This window comes from Paroedura picta, chromosome 7 (genome assembly GCF_049243985.1).
Source record: "Paroedura picta isolate Pp20150507F chromosome 7, Ppicta_v3.0, whole genome shotgun sequence".
NCBI classification, from domain to species: Eukaryota; Metazoa; Chordata; class Lepidosauria; order Squamata; family Gekkonidae; genus Paroedura; species Paroedura picta.
Window position 1 is genome coordinate 68,243,736 of NC_135375.1, and position 26,499 is coordinate 68,270,234.

Consider the following 26,499-nt stretch of genomic DNA (forward strand, 5'->3'; position numbering starts at 1 on the left):
CCGCCAATGCATCCTTTGGGAGGACTGTCTTGCAGCATATACTGAATGTAGCTGGTAATGCTCCACCCAGGGTTTAACCACTGCTCTGGGAGTTCCCAACTTAGATGTCCTCCACCTCAGAAGGAGAATGACCATTGATTACTTACCAGAAAGGGTCCTTCTCTTATGAGGTAAGGAGGACATCTTGCCCTTCCCAGTGTCTCCCTCCTGCCCCCCAAATGAAGAAAGCCCCATAATTAAATGGGAATATTTACAGGAATCTATGCTCAGTCCTTGTTGCTATCTATCTCTGAGGTGAGATTTGTTTACTTCATTCATACTTATTTTTGGTGTGGCTTCCTTTTCCTCTCCCCCATTTTGTCCTCACAATAACTCTGTAAAGTAGTTTAGGCTAAATGTATGTCCAAGGTTACTTGGCAATCTTCTATGGAATAATGAACGTTTGAATTCAGATCCTAAACTGGGGATTTGGGCTTGCTCTCCCAAATCTTAGACATTGACAAGATTGAGAGTAATTAACTCAGACCCATTGTTCTGCTCCATCATTCTCCTCTCAAGAATGGAGGTAACTAACAGCATCTTGCTTTTTAAGGTGAGGTGACTCACCATACCAGAAAAATACATTCCAATCTACCATTCCTGATTAGATTTCATTTTGCTATTCATTGCACTACATTACAATGACTATTCCGATCTACAATTCCAAATAAGAAATGCAATAAAATAAAGAGGCTGTATAGCCCTTCTTGGTGAGAATGCAGATGTAAGAACTGAATGGAATAGCATATGTAGTGAGACATGGTTTAATGTTGAGGAAGAGCGCATAAAAACATACCGTAATTCCTCACTATTTTTGTCTGTGAAAGATATCCAGCCATTGTGGATTTTACTCTTTTGAGAAATAAATTCAGAAATCTATACTTGCTGCTCCTTTGGACTTTTCTTTCACATTGCAATTAAGAACATAAGAAGAGAGCTGCTGAGACCATTAGTCCATCTAATCCAGCACCTTGTTTCACACTAATCCTCTTTATGTTAAAGAATGCTTAGTGAACAGAATGATGTTTTGCTCTTGCTTAGCAAGTTTTGTGTTTGATATTAATGCATTTGAGGTTTCAAACTGCTGTCCTAAATGAGTATATTTCAGGTCCTGTAGGAAGGGGTGGTGGTACTCAGAAATTAGTGTAAATGCTGTAATCATAGTAACTGTTCTGCTGCAGCTCAGCTATTGTGAGTTGTTGGGTACAGTGTTCAATACAAAAGGGATCTAGATAAAAAGTGCTGTGTTACCATGGCGACAACAGACTTTTTATTGAGAACTCCCGATATGTTCCCTTGGAGGCAAAAGGCAGATTTAGATGCTTAGATTGAACTAACCCAATCTTGATAGTACATATTTAGGCCAAGCCCCATTCATTCTTTTTTGAGATTTGGAGTAAAGCATTTATTAGCTCCAGTAAGCACAATGCTGAGCATTCAGGACTTTGACTCCAATTTTTATGACTCCAGAGCTTTTGGAATCTTGTCCAGGAAAAATGCTTCCGTTCCAGTTACCACAATTGTAACACTGCCTAATTACAATAATCTCATTGAATTTATAATGGTACTAGCTTCAAAGCCCGTTCCTAAGAACGGGCCTTGAAAGGGCCCCCTCCCCTGGCCCCTGGCCAGGCAGTTTAAGGTAGCCTTGGGTGGCAGCTCGCAGCCAAATCAAGTGGGGTGGGTGGGGCAGCTCATTAGCAGGGCTGGGATAGAGCTCCTTAGCAGTCCTTAACGAGCAATCAGCAGGCCAGGAGGCCCTTGGCAGCAGGCCCAGCCTAGCAGCAGGCCCAGCCAAGAGGCCCTCGTTAGGAGGCCCTTCACCATGATCCTTTGCCTAGGGCCTCTCTCCTTACTTGCTGCTGGCTCCAGGCACTGAGGCATCTGAGAGCAAAGAGGCTAGAGTCCAGGGATGGAGGGTGGGAGCTGCAGGCTTAAGGCCAATCAGGGCAAAGCTGGCTGCACCCTGATTGGCCCTATTCCAACTTGGACAGCCGGACACATCCCCTCCCCCTAGGCTGTTTTATAAATATATAGAGGAACAACAATGGATAAGGATATTGATGCTCCTGGGAATTTTTTTGAGGCCTTTTGCTTTGGGTTTGTGCCTGAACTGCCTCTAAAGTTTAACATCTCCATGAAGCCACTAGGAGTGACTCTAACAAGGGGCCATTAATATGCATGACACAACTCTGCTTATCATGACATGAGTCAGACCAATCAGACCAGTAGTCCATGTGGGAATGTGGCAATCCTGAACACATGCCTGGGGACATTAACTGGATGGAGTCTCCCAGCGATGACTCCACTGGCTCTCTGTCTCAAGTCCTGCTTTCTGTGTCCCCCCAGCCCCACCTCCAGAGGTGAGATGGACGGCAAGCAGAGATGGATTTCTTTCAGTAGTGCCAGCTTACTTATAAAATGCTTTCCCCCGTGCAGTTTACCTGGTGCCTGCATTTTTTTTAAGGCATCAGAGGCTTTCTGTTCCCTCAAGCTTTTAATTAAGGGGATGTTTTTTAAAAATACTATTCTAGTCTGGAAACTTGGTATAAGCTTTCTGGGGTCTATTTGTATGGTCTGGTTTTTATACTGATTTTTAATATCTTTTTATGTTTTGTTTTTATTACTTTTTGTTTGAAAGCCACTCTGCGCAAGGGAGAGGAGACTTTAAAAAGTCCCAAATGAATATTCTGATAAATTTTATTCAAGCTTGTTTGCATTTGACTGTAGACTGCATTGCATGGAATATACTTTTAAGGCAGGGGCAGGCAGACTCTTTGACCCAAATATCAATAAAATACAAGGTCAGTTTATTGTGGAAACAAGCAGATGCCTGGTACCCTGCCAGTACCACGGGGCTTTGAGATGGAGGCACTGGTAGCTGTCCAGGCCTTGCAGGCAGTGACGGGCCTAAGCCGAACCTCTTGCCTTCTACACTGCTAGCAGCAGGGGCACCTTGGAACTGAGCTTTGAAAAATGGCCCAGTGTGCCTCTCTTCAGTAAGTGTTCCCTGATTTATGTCATGGACTTTCATATGGTTGATAGAATTGTGCATGTGTTGTTTGATACAATTTGCTGTGGTATCATGACTCACTGAAACAGTATTGTAGGAGAACGACTGCCTTTGTTTTAGCAACTGTTGTGAAATATCTACTGCTAAAATCTGGCTGAGGTATATTTTGTTAATGAACCCTACGTTTCTAAGCCTTAAATTTTTGCCAATAAACAGAGCAATATGAAACTGTCTGCCAGTCAAACTGGCTCCCCCTCCCTCTAGAAACCCACTTGACCTGGCTGCTGCCAGACTGTCTCTCTTAGCTACAGGAAAGAATGCTTTCATCAGCTGCCCACTTCCTCTTTAATGCAAATGTCTTCTTGCTAAACTCACTCTTGAGCACCCTCCATTTGATAAGAAAACTAGAAGGCCACTTTGGTGCAAGTGAAAGCATCTACTAATTTAGATTTATCAGCAGATGTTTGTGTTTTAATGTTGAAATCAGCTCTTTTAATTCCATTTCCAGCACCTTGACAAGAGGTTATTTTATGTTGTGCAGGTACTTATAATTCTGGTGCCACCTGTTCCCAGGGCAAAGAAAAGCTATTGAGAAGGTGAAAAAATCAAGTTAGGGGAACAAGACTATTCATTCCCTTCCTCTCTGCACTCGTCTGTATATGCAAGAGAGACTTATGTCACTTTCCACTCACACAGAGTGCCTGCCACCCTCTCAAACCACTCTGGTTCAGGGTTATCAGCAGGTCAGAATGGCACAAGTGGCCCCTTCTTGTCTCTTTTAAAATCTACAGAGAGTCATGACCATTTGACATCTCAGGTCCTCACTCCCAGAGACATCCACAGACAAGTGATTCCAGTTCACTTTTATAATCAGTCCTCATTCACCAGAACTATTGGGGTTGGGACTCAAACACTGTTCCAGTCTCTCGCTGATAGCATTCATTCATAACTCATAATATAAACATAGACTAAGATATTAAATAGTGTGTGTGTTCTTACTATGGAGGCTCAGATCACAAATGTAGCTCAGGCATTTTACCACCTATGCAAGGTGAAGCTACTAGCACATTATTTGGCCCTGGAAGACCTAGCCACAGTGATCCATGTGATGGTCACCTCTAGGCTCTATGCAGGCCTACCCTTGGCTATGATCTGGAAATTACAGCTGGTATAGAATGCAACTGCACGGGTCCTAAAAGGAACCTCATGGAGGGCCTATATTCAACCTACCCTCCACCAACTGCATTGGCATTCCTAGGAGATTGCCTCTCCCAGTACATCCTCCAGAGAACATTGCAATCCTTTTTGGTCCTGGCTCTCACCTGCTAGAATGAACTACCAACTGAGATCTGGGCCCTGTACCATGATGCTCTTCCAAAGGCCTATGGTTGAGGCCAGGACAAAAATGAGAAACAACTATGGGTCTCCCTCCAATTCTGTATTGTTGTTCCCCACACAGAGAAACTTCCCACCAGAGGTTCTTCGGAATAACTCTGTATACAAATGCCAGTGGAGCAGTGAAGGGAGGAAATAGTGACAGAAATGTTTCAATTGTAATGTTTTAGCCCCATTATGCACGGGGATTTTAGTGCGCGTTCGGGGTGGAATGGCGGCGACTAAAATCACCGATAACGCACGGAGTCGGCTGCAACCAGCCGAAAAAGCCGCGTTAGCGGAACGCGGAAGAAAGCGCAGCTTCCCGGGCGACCAGGGCGCCACCAGACGTGGCGCCAAATTGACCGCGTGCATAATCGGGGAGGCCGGAGGGTCAGGGCAGCGCGACCACTCAAGTGGCTGCAGAAACTAATGGCATTAAGTATATTGTAAGCCATCCTGAGCCTTGTTGCAAGGAATATAATAATAATATTAAAGTATAATAATAAATAATTAATCATAGAATCATAGAGTTGGAAGGGGCCATACAGGCCATCTAGTCCAACCCCCTGCTCAATGCAGGATCAGCCCAAAGCATCCTAAAGCATCCAAGAAAAGTGTGTATCCAACCTTTGCTTGAAGACTGCCAGTGAGGGGGAGCTCACCACCTCCTTAGGCAGCCTATTCCACTGCTGAACTACTCTGACTAATAATAGAGTATATATTATATATCTCCAGGCCAGTCCTGGAGTCTTAAGCTTACTATTAAAGATTGTTAATGGACTGCTTTTGAATCTGTAATTGATGATATTGCATTGTATCACTTTGGAATGGTTTTATTATATTGTTATGTGAAAGATTATTATAGAGTGATTTTTTAAAGTCTAGTAATTTGTTTATACCTATACACAGTGGTTTAGTGTTTTTGTATTTCATGACGCTGTATCTCTTGTATAAATCTGTGAGACATTCAACACTATTGTAGTTGCCTAGCAGTGGTCACAAAAGCCAGTCCTTAAAGATTCAGGTGCTGCTTCTGTAGTGCTGGTGGGCCTAGATTTCAGATTTTTCTGCAAATTTAGGGTTTTGCTCAAGTTTGTTGAAAGATCTGTCTTGTCTGCCCATGGACTCAGCTTCTGGATTTAATTATCCACGGATGGGGCCACGCTGATAGTTAGATATAGTGATTAGTTTTGATTCCAGGCAATTGATTAAAAAGGGTAGTCTGTGCATGATGGAAAATTTGTTTCCCATTATGAGGAATGGGAAGCACTGCAGATTAAACTGAGTATAAATTTGTAACCTTCTCTTTATTCCTTTCTTCCCTCCTACTCAGGAGAATAGCAAAATGATTGGAGAAGTAGAGGTGGACCAAATAACAACACTGGACAAGAAATACATAGAAGCAATTAAAAAGCTGTGGGAGGACCCAGGAATCCAAAAATGCTATGACAGGCGGAGAGAATACCAGTTGTCTGATTCGACTAAGTAGTACGTATAATACTGTGATGCACTCCATTTAATTCTTATATTTTTACATTTTCATCCATTAAATTCTTATATTTTGACACGAAATGCATAGTGGTCTGTTCTCATAGCTAGTTTTTTAAAAATCCTTCCCACCTTTGCTTCAGTATTACTAAAGTCTGAATCCTTTGATTCCATTCCACCAAGTCTTTCTTTAACAGAGAAAAACTTCTCTCAAAAGAAAAAGATTCTACCAGAAAAAGTTGCTTAAAAAAAAAAGGAATGCATAGCACAGTGATCCTCAACTAGGGTTACTAGTAATACCAGGATTACTCCAGTTGGGGCATGGAGATTTTGATATATATATTTTTAAATAACCCAGGCAGGATTTAGGAGGACAGAGTGACTTTCTGCTAATCTGTCTGGTCTGTGATGGCCTTGTTGAATTCACACACAATGGAAAAGGGATGAGAGGGAAGAGATGAATCAGCTGCACTCCCCCTACTGTTTTCTTCCATTTCCCCCTTCTCAGAATTTCTTCTCAGAGCCCCACTGGCAGAAAATGACTGGAGGAAGGTTGTTGCAAGCAAAAGGATATTCAAACAGGAGAGGACTGTGTTGAACACCACAGCATCTACCCTCCAAAGCAGCAATTTCCTTCAGGGAAACTCTATAGACTGGAGAATATAGTCTGTAAATGAGCTGTAATTCCAAGGGATCCCCAGGTTCCTCCTGGAGACTGATGTCCCTATCCAAGAGCTACTACACCTGGATCCAGTGCATGGACTGCACAGCCTGCACAAGGATTCCTTGGTTTCCAGGTTTCCCCTTGCCCTGGCAGCCATTTCCAACCCTAGGAAATTATATTCTCAGGTCTGGTTAGTATTGCCAACCTCTTAGTGGTACTTGGAGATCTCCCAAAGTTACAGGTGATCTCCAAATTGTGCATATCATTTCTCCTGAGGAGAATTGCTAGTTTGCATGGTGAGCTTTATGACAACTGAAATAAATACTTCCTTGTTTTGCTCAGACAAAGTACTGCACTCACAAAAAGTAAAAAAATCTCTTATTCAACAAGCATTTCATTTTATGAGTGATGCAATTCACACTGTAAACATGTGACTTCCAGGGGCATGGCTGGGAGGGTTACTCAAAGCCTGAAGAATATTTCAGGGATGATTCCTTGGTCAAAAGATTGAGAAAGGCTGGCATAACAGGAGTCTTAGAAGTCAACAGATGGGATTAATAGGATCTGCCTTTATATAACTCTCTTTTTATTGGCACAATACTACTAACCAATTGTTCACTCTCCTAGTTAATGAGGAAAATAGTATTTCTCTGGTTATATCCATCAGAAATGAAGTTTCTTGCTTGAATTGTGAAAAATTCTGGATGGCCTTGGGCTAGTCACAGTTGTCTTATGGCTCTCCCAACCTCACCTGCCTCACAGGGTGTCTCTTGTGGAGAGAGGAAGGGTAGGTGTAGTGGTTAAAAGCAGCAGCTTCTAATCTGTCAAGCTGGGTTTGATTCCATATTCCTCCACATCCAGCCCGCTGGGTGACCTTGGGCTAGTCCCCAGTCCTGATAGTGCTGTTTTCAAAGAGAAGTTCTGTCAGAGCCGTCTGAGCTTTACTTACCTCACAGGGTGTCTGTTGCGGGGAGAGGAAGGAAAGGTGATTGTAAGCCCGTTTGAGACTACTTTGGGTACTCAAAAGTTAGGTACAAAAACCAACATTTTCTTTATAAATGTGATTGAGCAAGGGCACAGTTTCGTGCTATGCATTTTTTACAACTGGCCTGTAAGTGTGTCAGATCTTTTTGTTGTTGCCTCTTTAAAATGGTGGATTCTATTGTCCTTTAGCCATCTGGCCCTAACTTTTAACAACATGTTGTAGGTGCAAATAAGCTGGAATTGTTGTCAGGCAAGTGTCATTGCCCCATTGGCTTAGCTGCTATGCTTTCCTTGGATTAGACAGGCCTAGCCAAGATTCTTGCAGTGCCACACTATGGATATCATAGACTCTAGGATCAATGGGCAAAGTGTATTAAACCATACCGATTGTCTGCCACAATAATGCATTTTGGGTGCAAACTCTCTTACTGCTTTCAGAATTTTTAAAATAAAGGATTCCTCTTAGTTTCTAAGTACAATAGTTCATGATCTTTTAAGTGCTTCCATTGACCAATATTTATATTTTTTATAATTCCTGTAATGCTTTTACCCTCCAAACAGTTTCACACTTAGCTTGTTGCAGTCCTTACAATAACTGCCTAGGGTAGGACTGTCCTGTCTTATATTACAGATGTCGGCTGAAGGTAAGAACGAATGGCCTATCTAAGGTTGCTTGCTGAGTTTATGGCAGAGGTGAGATTGCAACCAGGGATTTCCCAATTGGGTTAGTTATAACAGTTTCTGTTTTTTGTGACTGTGTTATTTGAGCAAAATACATTGAAAATAGAGCACCGTTTCTTTTGCAGTTACCTCTCAGACATGGATCGTATTGGCATCCCATCATACGTGCCGACACAACAAGATGTGCTCAGAGTAAGAGTGCCAACTACTGGAATCATTGAATACCCCTTTGATTTAGAAAATACAATATTTAGGTAAGCTTGGTGATATGAAGATAACAGATTTCTTGAGACATAGTGATACCAAATTACCAGCTCAGTCCTATAGGTATGACCAGCTATGACAGCATGGGCAGTGATGTCACATCTAATATGACCCAAATGAAACAAGTCTTTTGACTGTTTTATGAACAGACTATATCAAGCTGATAAGATTTTTTTCTCTTTTAAGTAGTTTTTATTGTATAATTTTTTTGGGGAAAAGTTAAAAGCTTTTTAGGTGCAAAACGTAAAGAAAGGAGTTACACATACATAAAGGAAATACTTCTGATTTTCTCTATGACAAATATAAGTAAAATTACAAAGTTATCAGATACTTTATGATTCTAATTGAACTGGTTTTTTCCTGTTCTCTAAATCTTTTTTCTCCTTAATCATCAAGTTCATAAAGTGTTTCTAGTTAGCAACAACTGTAGATATTGTCTTTTCTTTAATCAAAGAACTAAGTTTCTCCATCTCTGCAAATTCCATCATCTTCACCAGCTGGTCCTCTACTGTGGGTAATATCAAACTTCCCTGTTTTTGAACCTATAATATAGTCTTAGAATCATAGAACCACAGAGTTGGAAGATACCTCCAGGATCATCTACTCTAGTCTCCCCTGCACAATGCAGGAACTCACAACTACCTGCCCACCCACAGTGACCCTGATTTCATGCCCAAGTGATCCTCCCACCAAAATTCCTATGAAGGCATCAGTCTGTCATAAATCCTTACCAGAAATCCCCAAGCTAATAAGATTATGCCAAATCTACCATATGTACTCGCATATAAGTGAAATGCTTCCATTTCTTCCATTTCTTCCATTTCTGAAGTTATATTTTGCCATCTCCTTACTACACATGGCTTATTTAATTGCCTTGAATGCTACTCTTCTATCACACCTGACAGTAGTTGTAGTTACTAGTACCATTTCATTGGTGCATACTGCTGTGATGCACCACTGTTTATCATAGTTCTTTCACTATCTTTACAGTTGAATTGACTAACCTTTGGCTAAATAATTTGACCATACAGTTCCAGTTGACCTTGCACAAAGTGGCCATAATTCTTATGTATACCATAATTTTTTAGAGTTTATTTATCCTAATTTTATGTAATAGGATGTATTCCTCCAAACCATATTAGCCTTTGCTGGGATAGTAATGTTAGCAAAGGTTCTTCTGATTTTCTGGTGGATCCATAAAGGTAGGTTATTCAATCAGTTTTATTTGCAAAAATACTACTAATTTACCACTTGAACTCTTCCATATTATTCTGGATTTTTATATTGTATCCAGATAACAATACCATCAGATTAAGACAACACCTGAACAACTGCTATGAATAAATGGATGATATTACAGGAACACCATTCGGTGTTTGATAGCTAATTAGTAGAAAGAGGAGTCTGCTGGTGTTTGATAAAAGCTCTGGAAGTCCAGAACACTCAATTACTTCTGCTTCTGCTTAACAGAATGGTGGATGTTGGCGGACAGAGGTCAGAAAGAAGAAAGTGGATTCATTGTTTTGAAAGTGTTACCTCCATAATATTCTTAGTTGCTCTAAGTGAATATGATCAAGTCTTGGCAGAATGTGACAATGAGGTAAAGGAAAGAAAAGTATTTTAGGTTGTTTCAGTTAAGTCCTCCCCCTATTGTACATTGTCTTCTGAGCAATTTGTCTGTATCTAAAGCATACTTCTCCCTTATTCATGGTTTTAATACCGAATGAGATCAGGGGTGGAGTGGGTGTCATATGAAAAAAGAATGGACCTAAGAAGCCTGCATAAATATCACTTCTTGGGTAGTTTAGGAATCCCACTGGCTTTCAACTAAACTACTTTCCAGATGTGTAGGGTCCGTAGCACCAGGCTAACTCAGGGCCACATTCTGCACTGATCCTGACAAAAGGGTATTTCAAGGGTTATATATGCTTGCAGTGGTTTGTAGAATCTTAACATGCATTGCATTTAAAATTATATTATAGTTTGCAGCATTTTTAAAAATATGGCAATCACTTTTGACTTAATTCAAATTTCAAAAACCATATAGTACTAATAATCCAAGTATGTAATGATAACCAGATATGTTCAGACTACTTGGAATAAACATATATTTTAAAAAAGGTAAAGGTATCCCCTGTGAAAGCACCGAGTCAAGTCTGACCCTTGGGATGACACCCTCTAGCGTTTTCATGGCAGACTCAATATGGGGTGGTTTGCCAGTGCTTTCCCCAGTCATTACCGTTTACCCCACAGCAAGCTGAGTACTCATTTTACCGAGCTCAGAAGGATGGAAGGCTGAGTCAACCTTGAGCCGGCCGCTGGGATTGAACTCCCAGCCTCATGGGCAGACAGCTTCAGACAGCATTTCTGCTGCCTTACCACTCTGCCACAAGAGGCTCATCCAAACATATATTTATGATTTTAAAACGTCCCGCGGCGCGGGGCGCCGTAGACTAAATAAAACAATAAGGCCAGGTTGGGAGGACTTAGGGCGGGCTCTGTCCGGGATAAAAACTCGGAGGGGCGAATCAGGAGCCGCGAATCCTGGACCAAGGAGGCAATGGGGATGTGCGCGAAGCGCGCCTCCCCATTGCCTCCTTGGCTGCCACAGACTGCGGGCCAATGCGGGGAAAGGAGCAGGGACGCCGCGTCTAAGACGAGGCGGCCCTGCTCCTTTCCAGCCACACACCTTCCCAACTTGGCCGGCCAGGTCGCCCGGAAACCGCCACCTCTGCCCGGCCTGCTCTGCCTTCTGCCGGCCGCTGCAGCGGCCACCAGAAGACTCATGACTGCTCCCGGTGGGGGGGGGGCCGCGCCGCCTATTCCCGCCCGCTCCACCTTCCCAATTTGCCTGGGGAGGTCGCCCGGAAACCGCCAGCTGCGCCGGGGCCGCTCTGCCTTCTGCCGGCCGCTGCAGCGGCCGCCAGAGAACTCACGACTGCTCCCAGTGGGGGGGGCGCTGCCTATTCCCGGCCGCTCCGCCAGCCGCCTCAAGATGGCTACCCTTGGGGAGCCTGGCCCCTGCTGCCTTCTCCCGCCCGCTTCGCCACAAGCCTCACCATTGGTCCCGGTGTGGCGGCGGGCCACACCGCCTTCTCCCGGCTGCTCCGCCCGCCGGGAGCCGCCTCAAGATGGCTGCCCTTGGGGAGCCCGGCCCCTGCCGGCTTCTCCCGCCCCCTCCTGTGCCCTCGCCATCTGAGGGTCGTCGCCCTGCCACGGCTGCCCTGCAACGTCAGGCCAGCTGCCGACCACCTTGCCCAGATGCTAGCCTGTCAACCTCCACTGCCTACCACACCGACGACTACTGCTGCCGCTCCCCCCTAACCGCCACACGGTCAGTCTAGCGCCTATTTTATTAACATTTAAAATGGGCTTTAAGTCTAATTGTAATAATAAAACCTAACATAGAACAATGGATATGACTTAGTTATAATTATGATGTGTGTTTGGTAGAAAATATAAAACACTCCCATCTGATCTGAGCATAAATGCTCTAGATTTGGATTTAATAATTTGTTGAGAAAGCTTTTAAAAAAGGCAAACATGTTGTGTTCGTTAAGAGCAGCTGGCTCAATCTGGAGAACTGAGTTTGATTCCTGATTCCTCCACATGAAGACTGCTGAGTGATCTTGGGATGGGCATAGTTTTCTTAGAACTCTCTCAGCCCCAGCTTCCTTACAAGGTGACTATTATGGGGAGAGAAAGCCACGAAGGCCCATTATGCACGGCCGCTGAACCGGCGATTTCGGGTCACATGGAAAACGCGGAGGGGGAAGACGCGATGCACACCGGTTATGCACGGGACGGGGCGCAATGGCGGCAAAACCCAGAATAACCGATCATGCACGCGGTGATCCGGGCGCTGCTTCTGGTTGCGCCCCGGTCACCCGGAAGCTGTGCTTTCTTCTGCGTTTCGCTAACGCGGCTTTTTTGGCGGCATGCACAAAAGCTGCCAGCACTGTGCGTTATCCGTGATTTTAGTCGCCGCCATTCCACCCTGAATGTGCGTTATTTCCCCCGTGCATAATGGGTCTATGAGAGAACTTGGAAAAGTGGGGTATAAAAACCAACTCTTCATCATCATCATGCTTCATTACAGTTTCACATTTTCCTTGCAGAATCGGATGGAAGAAAGCAAGGCTTTATTTAAAACAATTATCACTTACCCTTGGTTTATGAATTCTTCAGTTATCTTGTTCTTAAACAAAAAAGATATTTTGGAAGAGAAGATTATGCATTCCCATTTAATTACCTATTTCCCACAGTTCACAGGTAAATCAACCATTCCAGTTGCTTTTTGAAGCAAGCATTCTGAAGCTAAATTTTTGGTTTACTCCAATCCTGTTACTCTATCATAATTTTATTTAGCATTTATCTCTCCTAATTATATAAAGTGTATCTACTTGTTGTGCAAAAGCTTGCTAGGGAATCAGTCACAGCTGAGGTATACATTTCTGCAAATTTGGAATAATCTTCAGGCTTGTAGAAAATTTTTAGCACTTTTTAAAGTGATTCGGTATGTGTAAAAGTTAACAAGTTGGTACTCTCAGATTGTGAGGAGGAAAGGACACAATTGAAACAGCATTTTGGGTTAATGGAATAACTAAAAATGGCATGTAATTTTACATAATCTCCATTGGTGTGTATGTGTACAGATGGAGAAATTAAAATGTGTGTGCATGTGTGGAGGAACTAAAATAAAGGATGGTAAAAGGATGACAATCCATGGACCAGCAAGCACAAAAGCCAGGAGGCCAAGGGACAAGTGGTGGCTAGTAGGGGAAGAAGTATAGGAGCATGAATAAATACTGTGGAAGCAGGGACAGCACAGGGAGAAAGGTAAAGGGGGAGGGAGAATTCCTCTTCCTTCATGAGCCTCTCACTTATTAAATGTCAGAATTTAAGCACAGAAGACAATTTTGCACAAGCACAGCAGCTATAAATAAATGGAAACTTTATTCCCCTTGTCTGCAGTCTTCTGTGAGCTCTGAAATTTGGAGATGCTGAAATGTGCTGTACTAAAGGGAGAGGGATTGGCAAAAGCCACCCTCCTCCAAATAGAAAGTTTAGGATCCAAGCTAGTAATCTGTTCCTATAGAATGCTCAAAAATAATTGGCTAAAATAGAATAATTCTGTATGTGCTGATGAAAAGAAACTTATTTGAAGATGGGATTGGCTGTATATTGTAAAAATAATCACTTTGTTGTTTAACAGGACCTAAGCAAGATGTCAAAGCAGCCAGAGAATTTATTTTGAAGTTATACCAAGATCAAAATCCAGACAAAGAGAAAGTGATTTATTCCCATTTTACATGTGCCACCGACACAGAGAATATTCGATTTGTCTTTGCGGCCGTCAAGGACACCATACTGCAGATAAATCTAAAGGAATTCAATTTAGTGTGAATAAGGTTAGACTTTGAAGCATCTACTAAGCAACTTTCACTCTAGCTATGTTAAATGCAACAGTAACCGCAGCTAGCTGTGTGTGTCTCTGCAGCCGGCGATTTCTGTCTTTACTGACATTGAAATACTTACTGAACAGAAATGAAACTCCAAAGGTGATGTTTGCAGGTTTATAAAATTCTGATTGCTGCGTTATATTTCTTTTTAGATTTTGAGATGCATAGGAATTTTGGTTTTGATATTATTTAAGGGAAACTCTGTATAGGCCTTACATGTATATATATTCTGTCCCTTCAAGTTTGCATTTTTAAATTATATTTGATGATAATTCATGTGATCATATATTTTAACTAAACCAGAGATGCCTTCAGTATAAAACAGTGTATGAGTAATCTATGTTATACAATAAATGCCATACTTTGAATTTTTGATATCATGTCTTCCAACAAATATTTCATTTTCATTATAACACTGTGGTCAAAATCACATCAAATATACCAAGTGCCATAGTCAGCCAACTGAACAAGAGGTGAATTGTCTTACAGTGTTTCTTTGTATCTAATTTCCAAAACTTGAAAACTTGACGCCATATTCAGAAGGCAGAATTGGTTTCATGAACTCACCTCCAGCTTTTCAAGAACAGCCAACATTCTGCTGTTCTAGAAACATCCTGACAATATGTTGAGACAGAAGGTAGCAAGGTCTACTACTTATCAAATTTTAACATGTTCAAGATCTCTTTGGGCTTACTTATAGTGCAAATCCTGTGGAAACAAGGGCAAAACTTGTATTGTTGTATAAAGCCTTAAACTCATTGACAATGCAATTTCAGAGTATATTAACGAGGCAGCTAAGCTCCTGTGCTGGTATCTTTATGCATCATGCTAGTCTAACCTCAACAATGGCACAACTACTCATATAGGGCCAGAAACTAATGCCAATCACAGCAAAACCTGTGCAGCAGTTAAACACCAGCTAGGTCACTCATAGATGATATGAGGCAAGCTACTGGTTTGCATTTCCCACAAGTGTGAGGAGTGGCCAATGAATAGAGATGACATTCTATTTGTCATATCTGCCTGAAAGCCTAGATGTTACAAAAGTATGTCAGCCAACATGGAAAACGGTCCAAGAATCAGAATCTTGCATAAGATTGTATATGAAAACATCTTATCCAGTAGCCCTCGGTAAGGATGCCCTGTGCCTCTACCAAGAGGTATGCAATGCATATCTTTGGCCACTCTGGAGGGGGCCAAGGAGGCGAAAAGCAGACCCCCACCTATCCATCTGCAAGTTCTATGTCCTCTGCTCACTACACAAGGAGCAAGGTAGCGCTGCTGGTCGCAAGGCCCGTTCTTCTTCTGTAGTTGTGAGTGGGGTGGTGGGCTGCCTCACTTTTTCTCTCTTTCCCAAAAGCCTCCTCAGAAAGCCAAGCAAAAGGTGCTTTCTCCCCTGCCCCCCCCCCCTGCACAAGACTCAACATAAGCCCATGAAACACAAACAGGGGAGGAAACAGGGAAGGGAGTGTTTGCTTTGCTTTACTTTTTATCACTGAGGTAGAGAAGGGTCTGGGGTGGGAGGTAGGGGAGGGCAGTGGTAGGAAACAAGAGGCGGTGGCAGAGGATGCAGCATGGGTTGTTGTTACTGCAGCCCGTCAGCAGCACACCCCACAGAAAGCACTGTGGCAGGTGGCTACTCTCTTCCCTCATTGCCCAGCTGGGGCACAGCAGAGTGGTAATTGCAGGAGAGGCAGCAGCAGCAGAGGTGGCACCTGGATGTGGTTGCTAACCTGAGGTGATGGTGGGCAGTGGCAGATGGATGTTGGCCTGAGGGTGCACAGCCATGAGAGTTCACGCTTCCTATTTCCATAGTATATTGCACAGCTTAGCTGTGTGTGTGGCTATGGATGTTCATATCAAAAACCCTGAGGTCAATGGTTGTAAAAATATTTTGTACCATTTTAAGAGAGTGACTTGGATTTGTACAAATAAAGCTAAGTAGATAGGAACTAAGCCTACACACACAGATCTGCAGTTACTTCTCCAACATCAAGTTTGATGGTAAAGCCAGTTTGGTGTAGTGATTAAGAGCAGTGGCTTCTAATCTGGCGAGCTGGGTTTGATTCTCTGCTCTCCCATACAAAACCTTGGGCTCGCCAGCTTATCTGGATAGGCTTTGCTAGTGCAATTTGAAAAAGTTGACTCCTTGACCTGCATGCTACTGGAATGCCCTTATTACAACTTTTATCATGAATTGGGGATTTCCCCAAATTACTCCCTTCTGTAATAAAAGACAATGAATTCTCATATCTCTTGGTGAATAGAGATTCAAGTACTATGCTGGCAGTGGCCAAGTATCTCTCTACCATATTTTGAATTTTCCTTAAAGAAATAAGACTCATTATCTGCTGTTCAAGATCACTGGATATACCGAGCTTAAAATGTAAAAGGAAAGACTTTTGGCTTTTGTTTGCATATTAAAGACTGTAAAGTGGTTAAGAAATCAAGCTATATGTAAATAGTATCCCAAAACTAATTTGCTAAGATATAGGATTGGATTTTTGCATTCTAACAACTCTGGAAATTTCCTAGCAGCAGCTTTTGTCTGTGGGCCTTGCCAAGTTTAGCAACTGGTGTGCGTGGGGATCTAATTTTTTTCAGCCTGTATATGATTCAGACAGGTATACTGGATGACAGAAAGCCATAATCACAGACAAAAGAAAAAGGCCAACTTAAACAGACTAAGGCCCATTGAAATATTTATTTTATATATTTAGAAATTGTCACATAGTCGGTCAGCAACTAAGGCATGGCTGAAAGTGTAAATGCTTGAACTTTGATAGGATAGCCAGTTAAATCAATGAAGCCAGGCAGATTTAACATTCTTCAGTCACATAATACAACTTCTACTTTGGCATTTCCAGCAATGATTCATTTAATTTACATTTTGTATAGCAAAGAATAATGTGCAAAGAGGAAAACTGCAATGACTGTAACCAGTGGAGGTGGCTACCTAATGAAGCAAGCAAGACTTTGTATAAATAAATACATACAATTACAGTTTGGCATGCCATTTATATTTTAGCTTTTACAACAAAGCTACAGTTTGGGTAGTTCAAGGACCACCAGCAATTTCAGGGGGACCAATTGCATTAACATGTCTGTCTTCCCCTCCAGTGGTTTGTTAAGAATATTTGGCAACAGATACTTCATGCATCAAACCATCGAACATCTTCAAATTTGAATTAGGCAATACTTTTACACATATTTGCTTTGCTTTTCCCTTCCACAAAGCAGCTCATCTAGTTAGCCATTGGTTTATTGGCATTACTGTATAGCCTAATATATTCATATTTATAAAACATTGTGTTTTTACAACTTTCTCCCCATGAGGTCCAATAATTGTTAAGATTTTTTGCAAGTCTGCTTGAAAAAAAATGTTTAAAAATTGTATAGAATTTAAACTGGAATCAAGTGTTAGTAAATGATCTTTTATGATATTTTGTATTCAACATGATGCACTTATTATGGTCCTGGAGTTTAGGTTAAATTGGCTGACAATAGGGTATAAATCCAAAGGAAACTCTTGAGTAAAATACCGTTTCAAAACATGCCTAACATGATTCTTTTTGTTATTCTATTGATTAGGAGAAAGTAAAGACCATGCCATTCAAAGCATTACTGCGAAGGCACATCTCTACCTAGGTCATAAGTAATCCCAAAATAAGTATACGTGTATGTGTTCATCCACTATCATGAGGCACTACAACGCTTCATTAATTTATTTTATACCATATAAAAAGTGAATGCTAAAAATGATATTGCAGTACCACAAATTGTTTATTTATATAAAAAACTAAAGAACCTCATGATAATATAGTAGCAAATAAAAAAATTCTTTTGAGTTAACTGGTCAGCAAAGTCATTGAATGTATAAGAGCAGTGCTGGATAAATTGGTCATTCCCTGAAGAATTGAGCTGAATTCCTGTAAATATGCGTGATGTGGCAATGGTAGCAAGATGAAAAGAGACAGAACTAAAGTATACACTTTAGAAATAGAAATTATTACCTCATAGAAATAGAAATTGTTACAAGGCTGCTTTAGTCTCTGTAGATTGCGGCAGAATAAGCAGGGAAAAACATTTTTATACTCAAGTTTTAAATAATTGAGTATTTGATAAGCCAGCATTTGGCAGAGGTTCTCAGCTGCAGAACAGTTTACACTGACCATGTCAACCTTTTTCTCTCTACCAATGTGGAAACTTCAGTGTCATTTTTCAGCATTCAACAGTCCCATAACCTTTGTATTCTAAACAGCATCAAATTTGAGCAGCAGTTAAAATGTAAATAGTTTGAATTGTGCAATCCATTTTATGTGAATCTTAGGATCTTGAACAGGTTGCTATCATTGATTGTGGCTCTCTCTTACTTCTTCCAACTTAGACAGGATCCACTGTAGAAATTCAGGAGGAAAGAAAAGATGTATTTTCATGTAAATATTCAACACAACTTTGCCTGACAGCTCTTATATGATGACAGCACTTCTCAAACTTTAATAGAGCCCCACGCCCTCCTTCTCTTGTGTTTGCTGTGTAAAATACAGCCCCTCTTTAAAGTACACTAAACAACCTGTTCATTTCACATGGAGACATTTGTCTTCTTGTGTCCTCAGAACAATGCAATGGGAACCATAAGGAAAAGATTTGCATTGTTTGTACATTGTCTCCAAGGTTTTAGGTCTCTGAGGGTAGCTGATTATGTAGTACAACTCAAAATACATTGATCCAGGCTTTAATTAATCTCACCCTTATATGGAGGGCACTTATAAATGCAGAAAACAAGAAGCTTCCTTATTGTCCAATAATTTCTAGCTAAAGACCAGCTGAACAGGCATGGGTAAGGTGACCAGATTTTAACACTGGTAAAGCAGGACACCATTGACCGAGGGGGCGGGGGGCGGTTCTTGATTAAAAATTTGGTCTATATGGAGCAACAAAAATTTGAATAGAATGCATAGAACGCAAAAATAGTATTGTAATATATATATTTTACTTGTAATATAAGTACAATTTGCCAGGTGCCCCCAGATGTCCCTGCAAAAGTGGGACAATCTGGTCACCTTAGGCATGGGAAGAAAACTGAAACTTTCAGAGCTGCTCACACAGAAAAAGACCAGTGTTGCACTGTAAACTGTGATAGACTGTGTTATTGCTTTCGGATACGGATTGGCACCTCTGTGCCTATCCTGAAATACAGTTCTGGCCTGGATAAAGGTCAAGGTTTTCATTTTGACCTTTCAGGCCATCTGTGGCTTGGGCCCAGCCTATCTGAGGGACCACTTGTGTACTTATGCCCCCTGCAGGGCACTTTGCTCTGCGGAATGAGCTCCCGGGAGAACTGAGGGTCCTGACAGAGCTGGCAAAGTTTCAAAGGGCCTATAAAACAGAGCTCTTCTGCCAAGTCATTGGTTGAGGCTGGGTTAGCAAGATCAATGGATCTAGTGAACCCTTGTTAGCTGACTGTAGGAGGCCATCTTAGTAAATTTTTTGATTGTGTTGTTTTTAGGGTGGGGTTTATGGGGATTTTTATATGTAATCTACCTTGAGTCCAAAGAGGAAGGGGGGCTCAGAAATAAATAAATAAATAAATAATAAATAGAATTTATTGGCTGCCCCTCCCTGACAACAGGTAGCTCTATGAGATCACATCCTTCAACAGAGCCATTTCATCTATTTATCAGCATGCAAACAGAATTCATGATGCAGGACTGTGATTGTGATTGTTACTTCTAAGAAAACACATTCCTTTGGTCTAGGATACGCACCTTGGCATCTTCAGATGTTCTAAAATTAATTATTTTTCCAAATTCTTTGGCATGGAATACAGATTTAACTCGCTCCTAAAAAATAAAGTTGCTCATTAAAATAGGAAATCAGCTTTTCTTGTGTTTATCTTCCTGACACAACAGTTCCGACAATCCAAAGTTTCTTTTAAAAAAACTGATTTCCCACTATTTTAGCTTTTTGCTTACAGCATTTTTCATAACTTTAGTTCATTCTTCCTTTCCATTAATTCCATATTACAGCAATATACAGTATTTGCTGGCGTATAAGACTACTTCCCCCCCCCCTGAAAAACATGCCTCCAAGTGGGGGGTTGTCCTATACGCCGGGTGCACTTCAGTTGGGATAGACATAGCTGCCCATAGTGGCCCATAGTGCTGTAATATAATGTAACAAACTCTACATTTTGAGTGGAAATGTTGGGGGGTCGTCTTTTACGCCCAGTGGTCTTATACGCCGGCAAATACGGTAAAATAATTTATAACATTTCTATTCTACTGAGTCTTCAAGCCCCCTACCTAATAAAAACTGAAAGCTATAAACAATTTAAAAAGATAAAATCACTGACAAACAAGTAGTAAAGGGGTAATTAAAAACCACCATTAATAACAAATCGTGGCAGACAACACAAACAATTCAAGTAAAATGTTTTAACTCAGTATCTAAATACTTATTAGCTAAGAATTTTTTGAATAATTGCATTGCAAAGGAATTAAGCCTGGTCACCACCCACCTACCCTCTGAGCACAAGGAAGTGACAGAGATTCAGACAGGGCAGGTAATTCTGCAGGTATCCTGAGCCAAAGTCATTTGGTATTCAGAGCCATGTATGCTTTTTAGAACTCTGAAGTATTGACAGGATCAAAGAGCTCCCACAAGTGGTGACTTTAATCATCAGAATGCTACCTCGCTTTTGCTCCAAGAGCCACAGGAGTGCAGAAGCCATATGACACCATAGGATATAGGAGAGAGATCACAACAGGGAATCCCACTATTTGCTAACATCATCTTAAATGGTGACTCTGTCAACTTCTAGATGGAAAGAAAAATCAAACAAATGCTAGCTCAAAGTGAGGCCATTGGGTGTCCCTGAGTTTACTGCAGAACCCAGCTGTCAGAATCTCCCTCTGGTTATTCTGCCACGATTAATCTCCCCATCTAGCTTTTTAGTTTTCCTTTGTAGTAGATAGCTGCCTTTAAAATGCATTCCCAAGCATAGGGGGAAACTGTGCTGTACTGCATAATATACCTAATCCCATCCTGCAATCCTCAGTTCAGTCAATGGATGTGAATGGATGTCTTCTTTCCTGATTAAAGAAACTTTCTTATACAGAACCTTGGCTTATTGGGAATAGAGCACTCTGATACCAGCCACATAAGAATTGTCAAGATATTTCACAATAGCAAGTATTTCATAATATTTACTGATAAACGTCCAGAAAATATTAACCCATCAGAAAAAGCAATCTAGTCTCCTGACCAATCTCCTGTAAAGTTAACACTTCAGAACACCTATGGATGAGGTAATCTTTGAGCCTCTACATCTACCACATGATTCTCCCCCAATGGTGGAATATACAAGATAAACATCTCAGCTTCCAGACATGTCAGTAAGCTGGGGCAGTCTCCACCTCCACAGAGAGCACATGAACCTCAAGATATGTTTTGGTCCCCTGCCTCACACCCTGCCCCCCCCCTTTGATTCCTTGCAGTACCCGTCATCTTTCACTTTATCCCTTCCTGTACAATCTGATGACCAGCTGCTCTATTAAATGTTCCCACGTAGAGCCACCTCCCATATCCTCATCTCCTAGCCTTGGCTAGTACTTGCAACTGTTACTGTGCCTTAACCTTTTCCAAGTCCTTGAGCCACTTTCTAGCCTTCAGCTTACCGTTACTATCAAGCTTTCCAGCAATTTTTTATTTCCTTGCTTCTCTCTTTTTGCTCCTCTCCTCCCATTTCACTCAGTTTTACACCCTCTCTTTTGAACAAACAGTTAATGATACATAATTGAGTAGTGTAATTTCTCAACAATACTACAAGTGTTTGATTTGCACTTGCCAAGGTATTTTACTTCTAGTGATTAATTTGATTTGCACTTGCCAAGGTATTTTACTTCTAGTGATTAATTTGATTTGCCCAGAGGTTTTACTGCTAACATCCATTAAACTTGTCTTTCCTGCTTGCCATTGTTATCTGCCTTTTTGTCAGTGAGGTCCACCTAGTTAAGTACAACCTTATATGCACTGGTGGTTTCCTTCGCTTTTGCCATGCATTCCCCTCAGGTTTATTTTTCTCTTCTGCTTGCCAACTCACATTCACTTCACAGGAGTGTCAGGTTTTATTTTTCCTTCTGCATGGGTTTGCTTCATTCAGAATTCAGTTTGTTTTCTATTGCCCCATTCCCCCCCTTCCCCAGATAATTCACAAGCAGAATGATTCCATCAGATTCCACCCCCTCCTGAGGCCACTGATATTGTGCAGCAGTCTCCGCTCATTGGTCAGCTTCAGGTAGAGGGTGCCATCTGAAATTGTTAGCAGATATTCTTAAAGCTTCTTTTACTTTAAAAATGGCTGCACCATGTTTTCAAAAACAAAACAAAAATGTAAATTTGAATTGGCATGGTGAATTATATGTGGGGGGAAAAATAAACACCCACAGGTTTGAACCCACAACATTCTGATCTAACTGAGCTATACAGTTTAGGTTGAACTTTGGAGCTGATAAACAGCATATGAAAGTTTATCTGATTTTTTTAAAGTAAGCAAAGCAATGCCTTGTTATAATCATTTTAAAAAACCCAGGAATTTAACTGTACTTAGTTCCATTAATTAAAAACAAATCACCAGGATGGGAGAGAAGGGGCAGGCAGCAACCTTTCATTGCATTTCTCAATCCCCTCCACTCCTAGCTGTCTGATGTACATGTTGGCAAGAAGAAGGGGGAGAGAGTGACTATCCACAAGAAAGGCTTATCTGTAGTTCTGACACTAATACTGAACCCTGATTCCCGCAAGAGTTAAGGGGGCTTATTAAAAAAATAAATCTTTAAGCAGTACTGAAACTTAGACAAGGTTAGGTGCGCAATCTTCTAAGATTGCTACCTGGAAGTGAAAGAAGCTTTAAGAATCTCTTCTTATGGTTTCAAAAGGCACCCCTACCTGAACATGACCAATGAGCAGGGACCAACCAGTAGCACAAAAGAAAAAGAAAAAAAACTCAGTGATCCAATTTTTCTCATTAGTGTGTGGAGTTACTCTGTGATTTGGAGAAGAGAAACTGGAGAAAGAACAAATGTGCAGAGTGCAGGAACAGAATGTAAATAGAATGCGAATTATCAAATGATACTATGATAACGTAGCACTTCATCCCCCACCACACTGTCTCAACAATGAGCCTAACAAGTTCCTAAGTTTTTAATACTACCTGGTTGTTACTGCTAAGTTTTAAATTAAGCTCTAAATGTGAAAGTATAGTGATTTTAAATGTGAAATGCTTAACTTGTTTTACTATAAATGTTGTAAGCCACCCTGAGCCCTTGAGAAGGGTGACATAGAAATTATAGAAATAAAATAAATAAACTGGCTTCAATTCATTGATAATTAAAATTAAGCTATGCATACAGAAAGGGCCTACAGTGATCTATTTTCATTTCTTGAAAGAGTATCACTTCAATCCGTATCTATGTATACAAATGCTTAAGGTCTGGGACGTGCATACATGTGGGATATGTGGGAATGCGAACACATGTATCGGCTCTGTGAAAATGTCTTATGTGCAGTCATACATTGGGACTGTGTCTGCGCAAACTGGCTGCAAAATAAATTTTTCCAGCTTAAAAGCTACTGTAGGAGTGGACCCTCCCCTTCCTGTCCAGGCTGTCACATTCTCATCTTCTGTCATCAATGGGAGCCCCACACTGGAACAATTAGCAAGCTACTCTCTGGAGGTGGAATGATGCACTCACTGAAAGAAAGACTGGAGAACTACTTTACCCACATCTGCATCCTATCTCATCTGTTGGTCCAACATGTAATGCTTCACAAACATGTCCTTTGCTGACTACATTGCAGTTTTGCAAATCTGCATAAGTGGGACTCTGCTATAGAATGCTGCTGAGTTACCATGTGCTCTGGTGGTGTTCACAATCCCCTCCAGTGGATAGGGTCCCCCAGCCACCTTGTAGTAAGAATGGATGGCAGCTATCACCCACCTGGAAAGGCATTGGGAAAAGGTAGCCTTCCCCTTCTTTGGGCCCCAGCTACATACAAGGAGTCGATAAAACTAAAAAAAAATCTAGTTCTGTTGATGGAATAGAGTAGTGCCTTTCTAACATTTAGTGTATGTAGGGCCTTCTCATCTGTAAAGCCCAGAGATGGGAAAAATTCAGACAATAATGAATTAATTGTTAAATATATGAGAAAATCATTTTGGTGCATAATTCAAGCTTTCTTTCTACAAGTAATTTGGAAGGTACAATCTAAATAATGCTCTATAATGACAAAAAACTTGATTGTAGAGCCTTTTAAAATAACAATAAATCTTGACCTAAGTTTTTTCATCATCTTTCACCAGCTCAACCCAGTGTTCCCAGGTCTGGCACACAGAAGCATAACTAGAGAGAGCCAGCATAGTGTAATGGTTAGGAGCAACAGCCTCTACTCTGGAGAGCTGAGTTTTATTCCCCACTCCCCCATATGCAGCCGACTGGGTGACCCTGAGCTAGTCACAGTTCTCAGCGCTTTCTCAGCCCCACCTACCTTACAGGGTGTCTGGAGAAGAAGGGAAAGTGATTGTAGGCTGCTTTGAGACTCCTTTAGGTAGTGAAAAATGGGGTATAAAAGCTATCTCTTCCTATTCTGAAGTATTCTTAGCCTAAGGAGAAGGATTTGGAAAGGCTTGCACAGAATTTATTTTCCTCACATCAAAATGTCAAAAGAAGATTGAATAAGATACTGCAGCCTTACAGAAAACATGTTGACATCTCCGAGGCTCTCTTGAGAACCCAGGGACAGAAAGATAATGACAGCAGGAGAAAAAGAGAGAGAGAGAGAGAGAGAGAGAGAAGAGCAAAAATAGGGAAAAGGTCTAATGTTCCATTTTTATGCAACTGGCATTTCATAGGCACCTGCCTTTTTATTTGTCTAATAATTACAGCAACCTATCTAATAATTTTAAATACTTTGCTCAGGTGGAATTCATTATAGTAAGTCTGACAATGCCATCACAAGGTACAAAATGAGTATTTTTGCCTTGTTTAGATTTATGAATGTTCTTGGGGGATAAAGCTTTTTCTGTTACAATATTACTCACTAGAGTAGAAAAAAACATTTTCACTGAAAAGTCTAGGACCCATAATCATACCTTAGCTTCAATGCGTAACCTCCGTCCATCAACAATGAATGGTTCTTTGGTAAATTCATCATACGAATACTGCCATTCACATGTTAACTGTCCAAATGTGCCTTTTGTCACAAACAATATTCCACTAACAATACAGGAAAACAACTGTTAAATTATAGAAAGAAACAGCCTGTAGTTCATTTATTTATTTAAAAGATTCATTAGTCACCTTTCTACCTTGTGGAAATCAAGGCAGCTTACAATGTAAATAAAACAATGGCTATAAATGACATAAAACCAGAATTTAAAAATTGACTAAATGAGTCAAATGTGTTCCTAAATAAAATTGACTTCAATTGCCTCCTGGAGATTGAAAGTTAGGAGGTAAGATACACTTTCCTGAGAAGGTTGTTTCACAATTGTGGGGCTGCCACCAAAAGGCACTCTCTCATATGCCCTTCAGATGAGCTTTTCTAATTGGTGGGACAGTCAGGAGGGTCTCTCCCTATTATCTTAATCCCCAGGCAAGAACTTAGTCTATCCTGATCTTGTTCAACTTGACAGCAGTTTTGAAATTTTAAGAACAGTCAATAGGCAATACAAACAGCACACTGGATCCGATCACAACATACTAAGATAATTAAGAAAATGCTAAGATGTTCCAACACCAAGCATCGTTCTATGAGGGAGGCAGCTGTTTCAAAATGGTTCTCCCTGTAGAAAGAGAGCACGCAACATGAACTCTCTGGGAACATCTCATAATCATTATAGTGGAGGAAAGGCAGGAAAGTCTCTGCTTTGAGGAAGAAGGATCCAGGATATACATCAGTGAACACTCCAGTACCTATGGGCACCAAGTTGGAAATTACTGTCTTAGTTTCACTATTCTATACTCAGTTTTAAATTCTTTCAATTGGTCAATTATAGGTACTCAGTGAGCCTCTTGTGGCGCAGGGTGGTAAGACAGCAGACATGCAGTCTGAAAGCTCTGCCCATGAGGCTGGGAGTTCAATCTCAGCAGCCGGCTCAAGGTTGACTCAGCCTTCCATCCTTCCGAGGTCGGTAAAATGAGGACCCAGCTTGCTGGGGGGTAAACGGTAATGACTGGGGAAGGCACTGGCAAACCACCCCGTATTGAGTCTGCCATGAAAACGCTAGAGGGCGTCACCCCAAGGGTCAGACATGACTCGGTGCTTGCACAGGGGATACCTTTACCTTTTACCTTAGGTACTCAGTTGCTCAAAAAGGCTTGCCAAACAATGCAATTAGTGAGATTATTTTTAAAAATTGACTAATTTTTAAAATATTTTAGTATTTAATATTTTAATAGATATTGAAGTCAACATAAAATGAACAATTTGCACCAAGAGTGATTTAGTTTTACTAAATTATCTAT

The 26,499-nt window shown here is 41.2% G+C and overlaps 2 protein-coding genes across 8 annotated transcripts in view; one reads left to right on the forward strand and one right to left on the reverse strand.

Annotated features, from left to right (window-relative positions):
* The window catches only part of LOC143841059 (guanine nucleotide-binding protein subunit alpha-14), a 65,202-nt gene that overhangs the window by 32,840 nt on the left and 5,863 nt on the right, over positions 1 to 26,499 (forward strand). For 4 of the 5 annotated variants that reach the window (XM_077344738.1, XM_077344734.1, XM_077344737.1 and 1 more), the window contains exons 3-7: positions 5,763 to 5,917; positions 8,372 to 8,500; positions 9,981 to 10,110; positions 12,629 to 12,782; positions 13,726 to 17,524. In XM_077344738.1, coding sequence (XP_077200853.1) covers positions 5,763 to 5,917; positions 8,372 to 8,500; positions 9,981 to 10,110; positions 12,629 to 12,782; positions 13,726 to 13,916 — 759 coding nt within the window. In that variant the 3' untranslated portion in view covers positions 13,917 to 17,524. Of the gene's footprint in view, positions 1 to 5,762; positions 5,918 to 8,371; positions 8,501 to 9,980; positions 10,111 to 12,628; positions 12,783 to 13,725; positions 17,525 to 26,499 lie in introns of those variants that run through there. The other variant, XM_077344735.1, reaches the window with a different exon arrangement.
* VPS13A (vacuolar protein sorting 13 homolog A) overlaps positions 16,833 to 26,499 on the reverse strand; it is a 181,439-nt gene continuing 171,772 nt past the window's right edge. For all 3 annotated transcript variants that reach the window (XM_077344731.1, XM_077344732.1, XM_077344733.1), the window contains 3 exons: positions 25,125 to 25,248; positions 19,741 to 19,815; positions 16,833 to 18,369 (listed from right to left, as the gene is read on the reverse strand). In XM_077344731.1, coding sequence (XP_077200846.1) covers positions 18,322 to 18,369; positions 19,741 to 19,815; positions 25,125 to 25,248 — 247 coding nt within the window. In that variant the 3' untranslated portion in view covers positions 16,833 to 18,321. The remainder of the gene's footprint in view (positions 18,370 to 19,740; positions 19,816 to 25,124; positions 25,249 to 26,499) is intronic.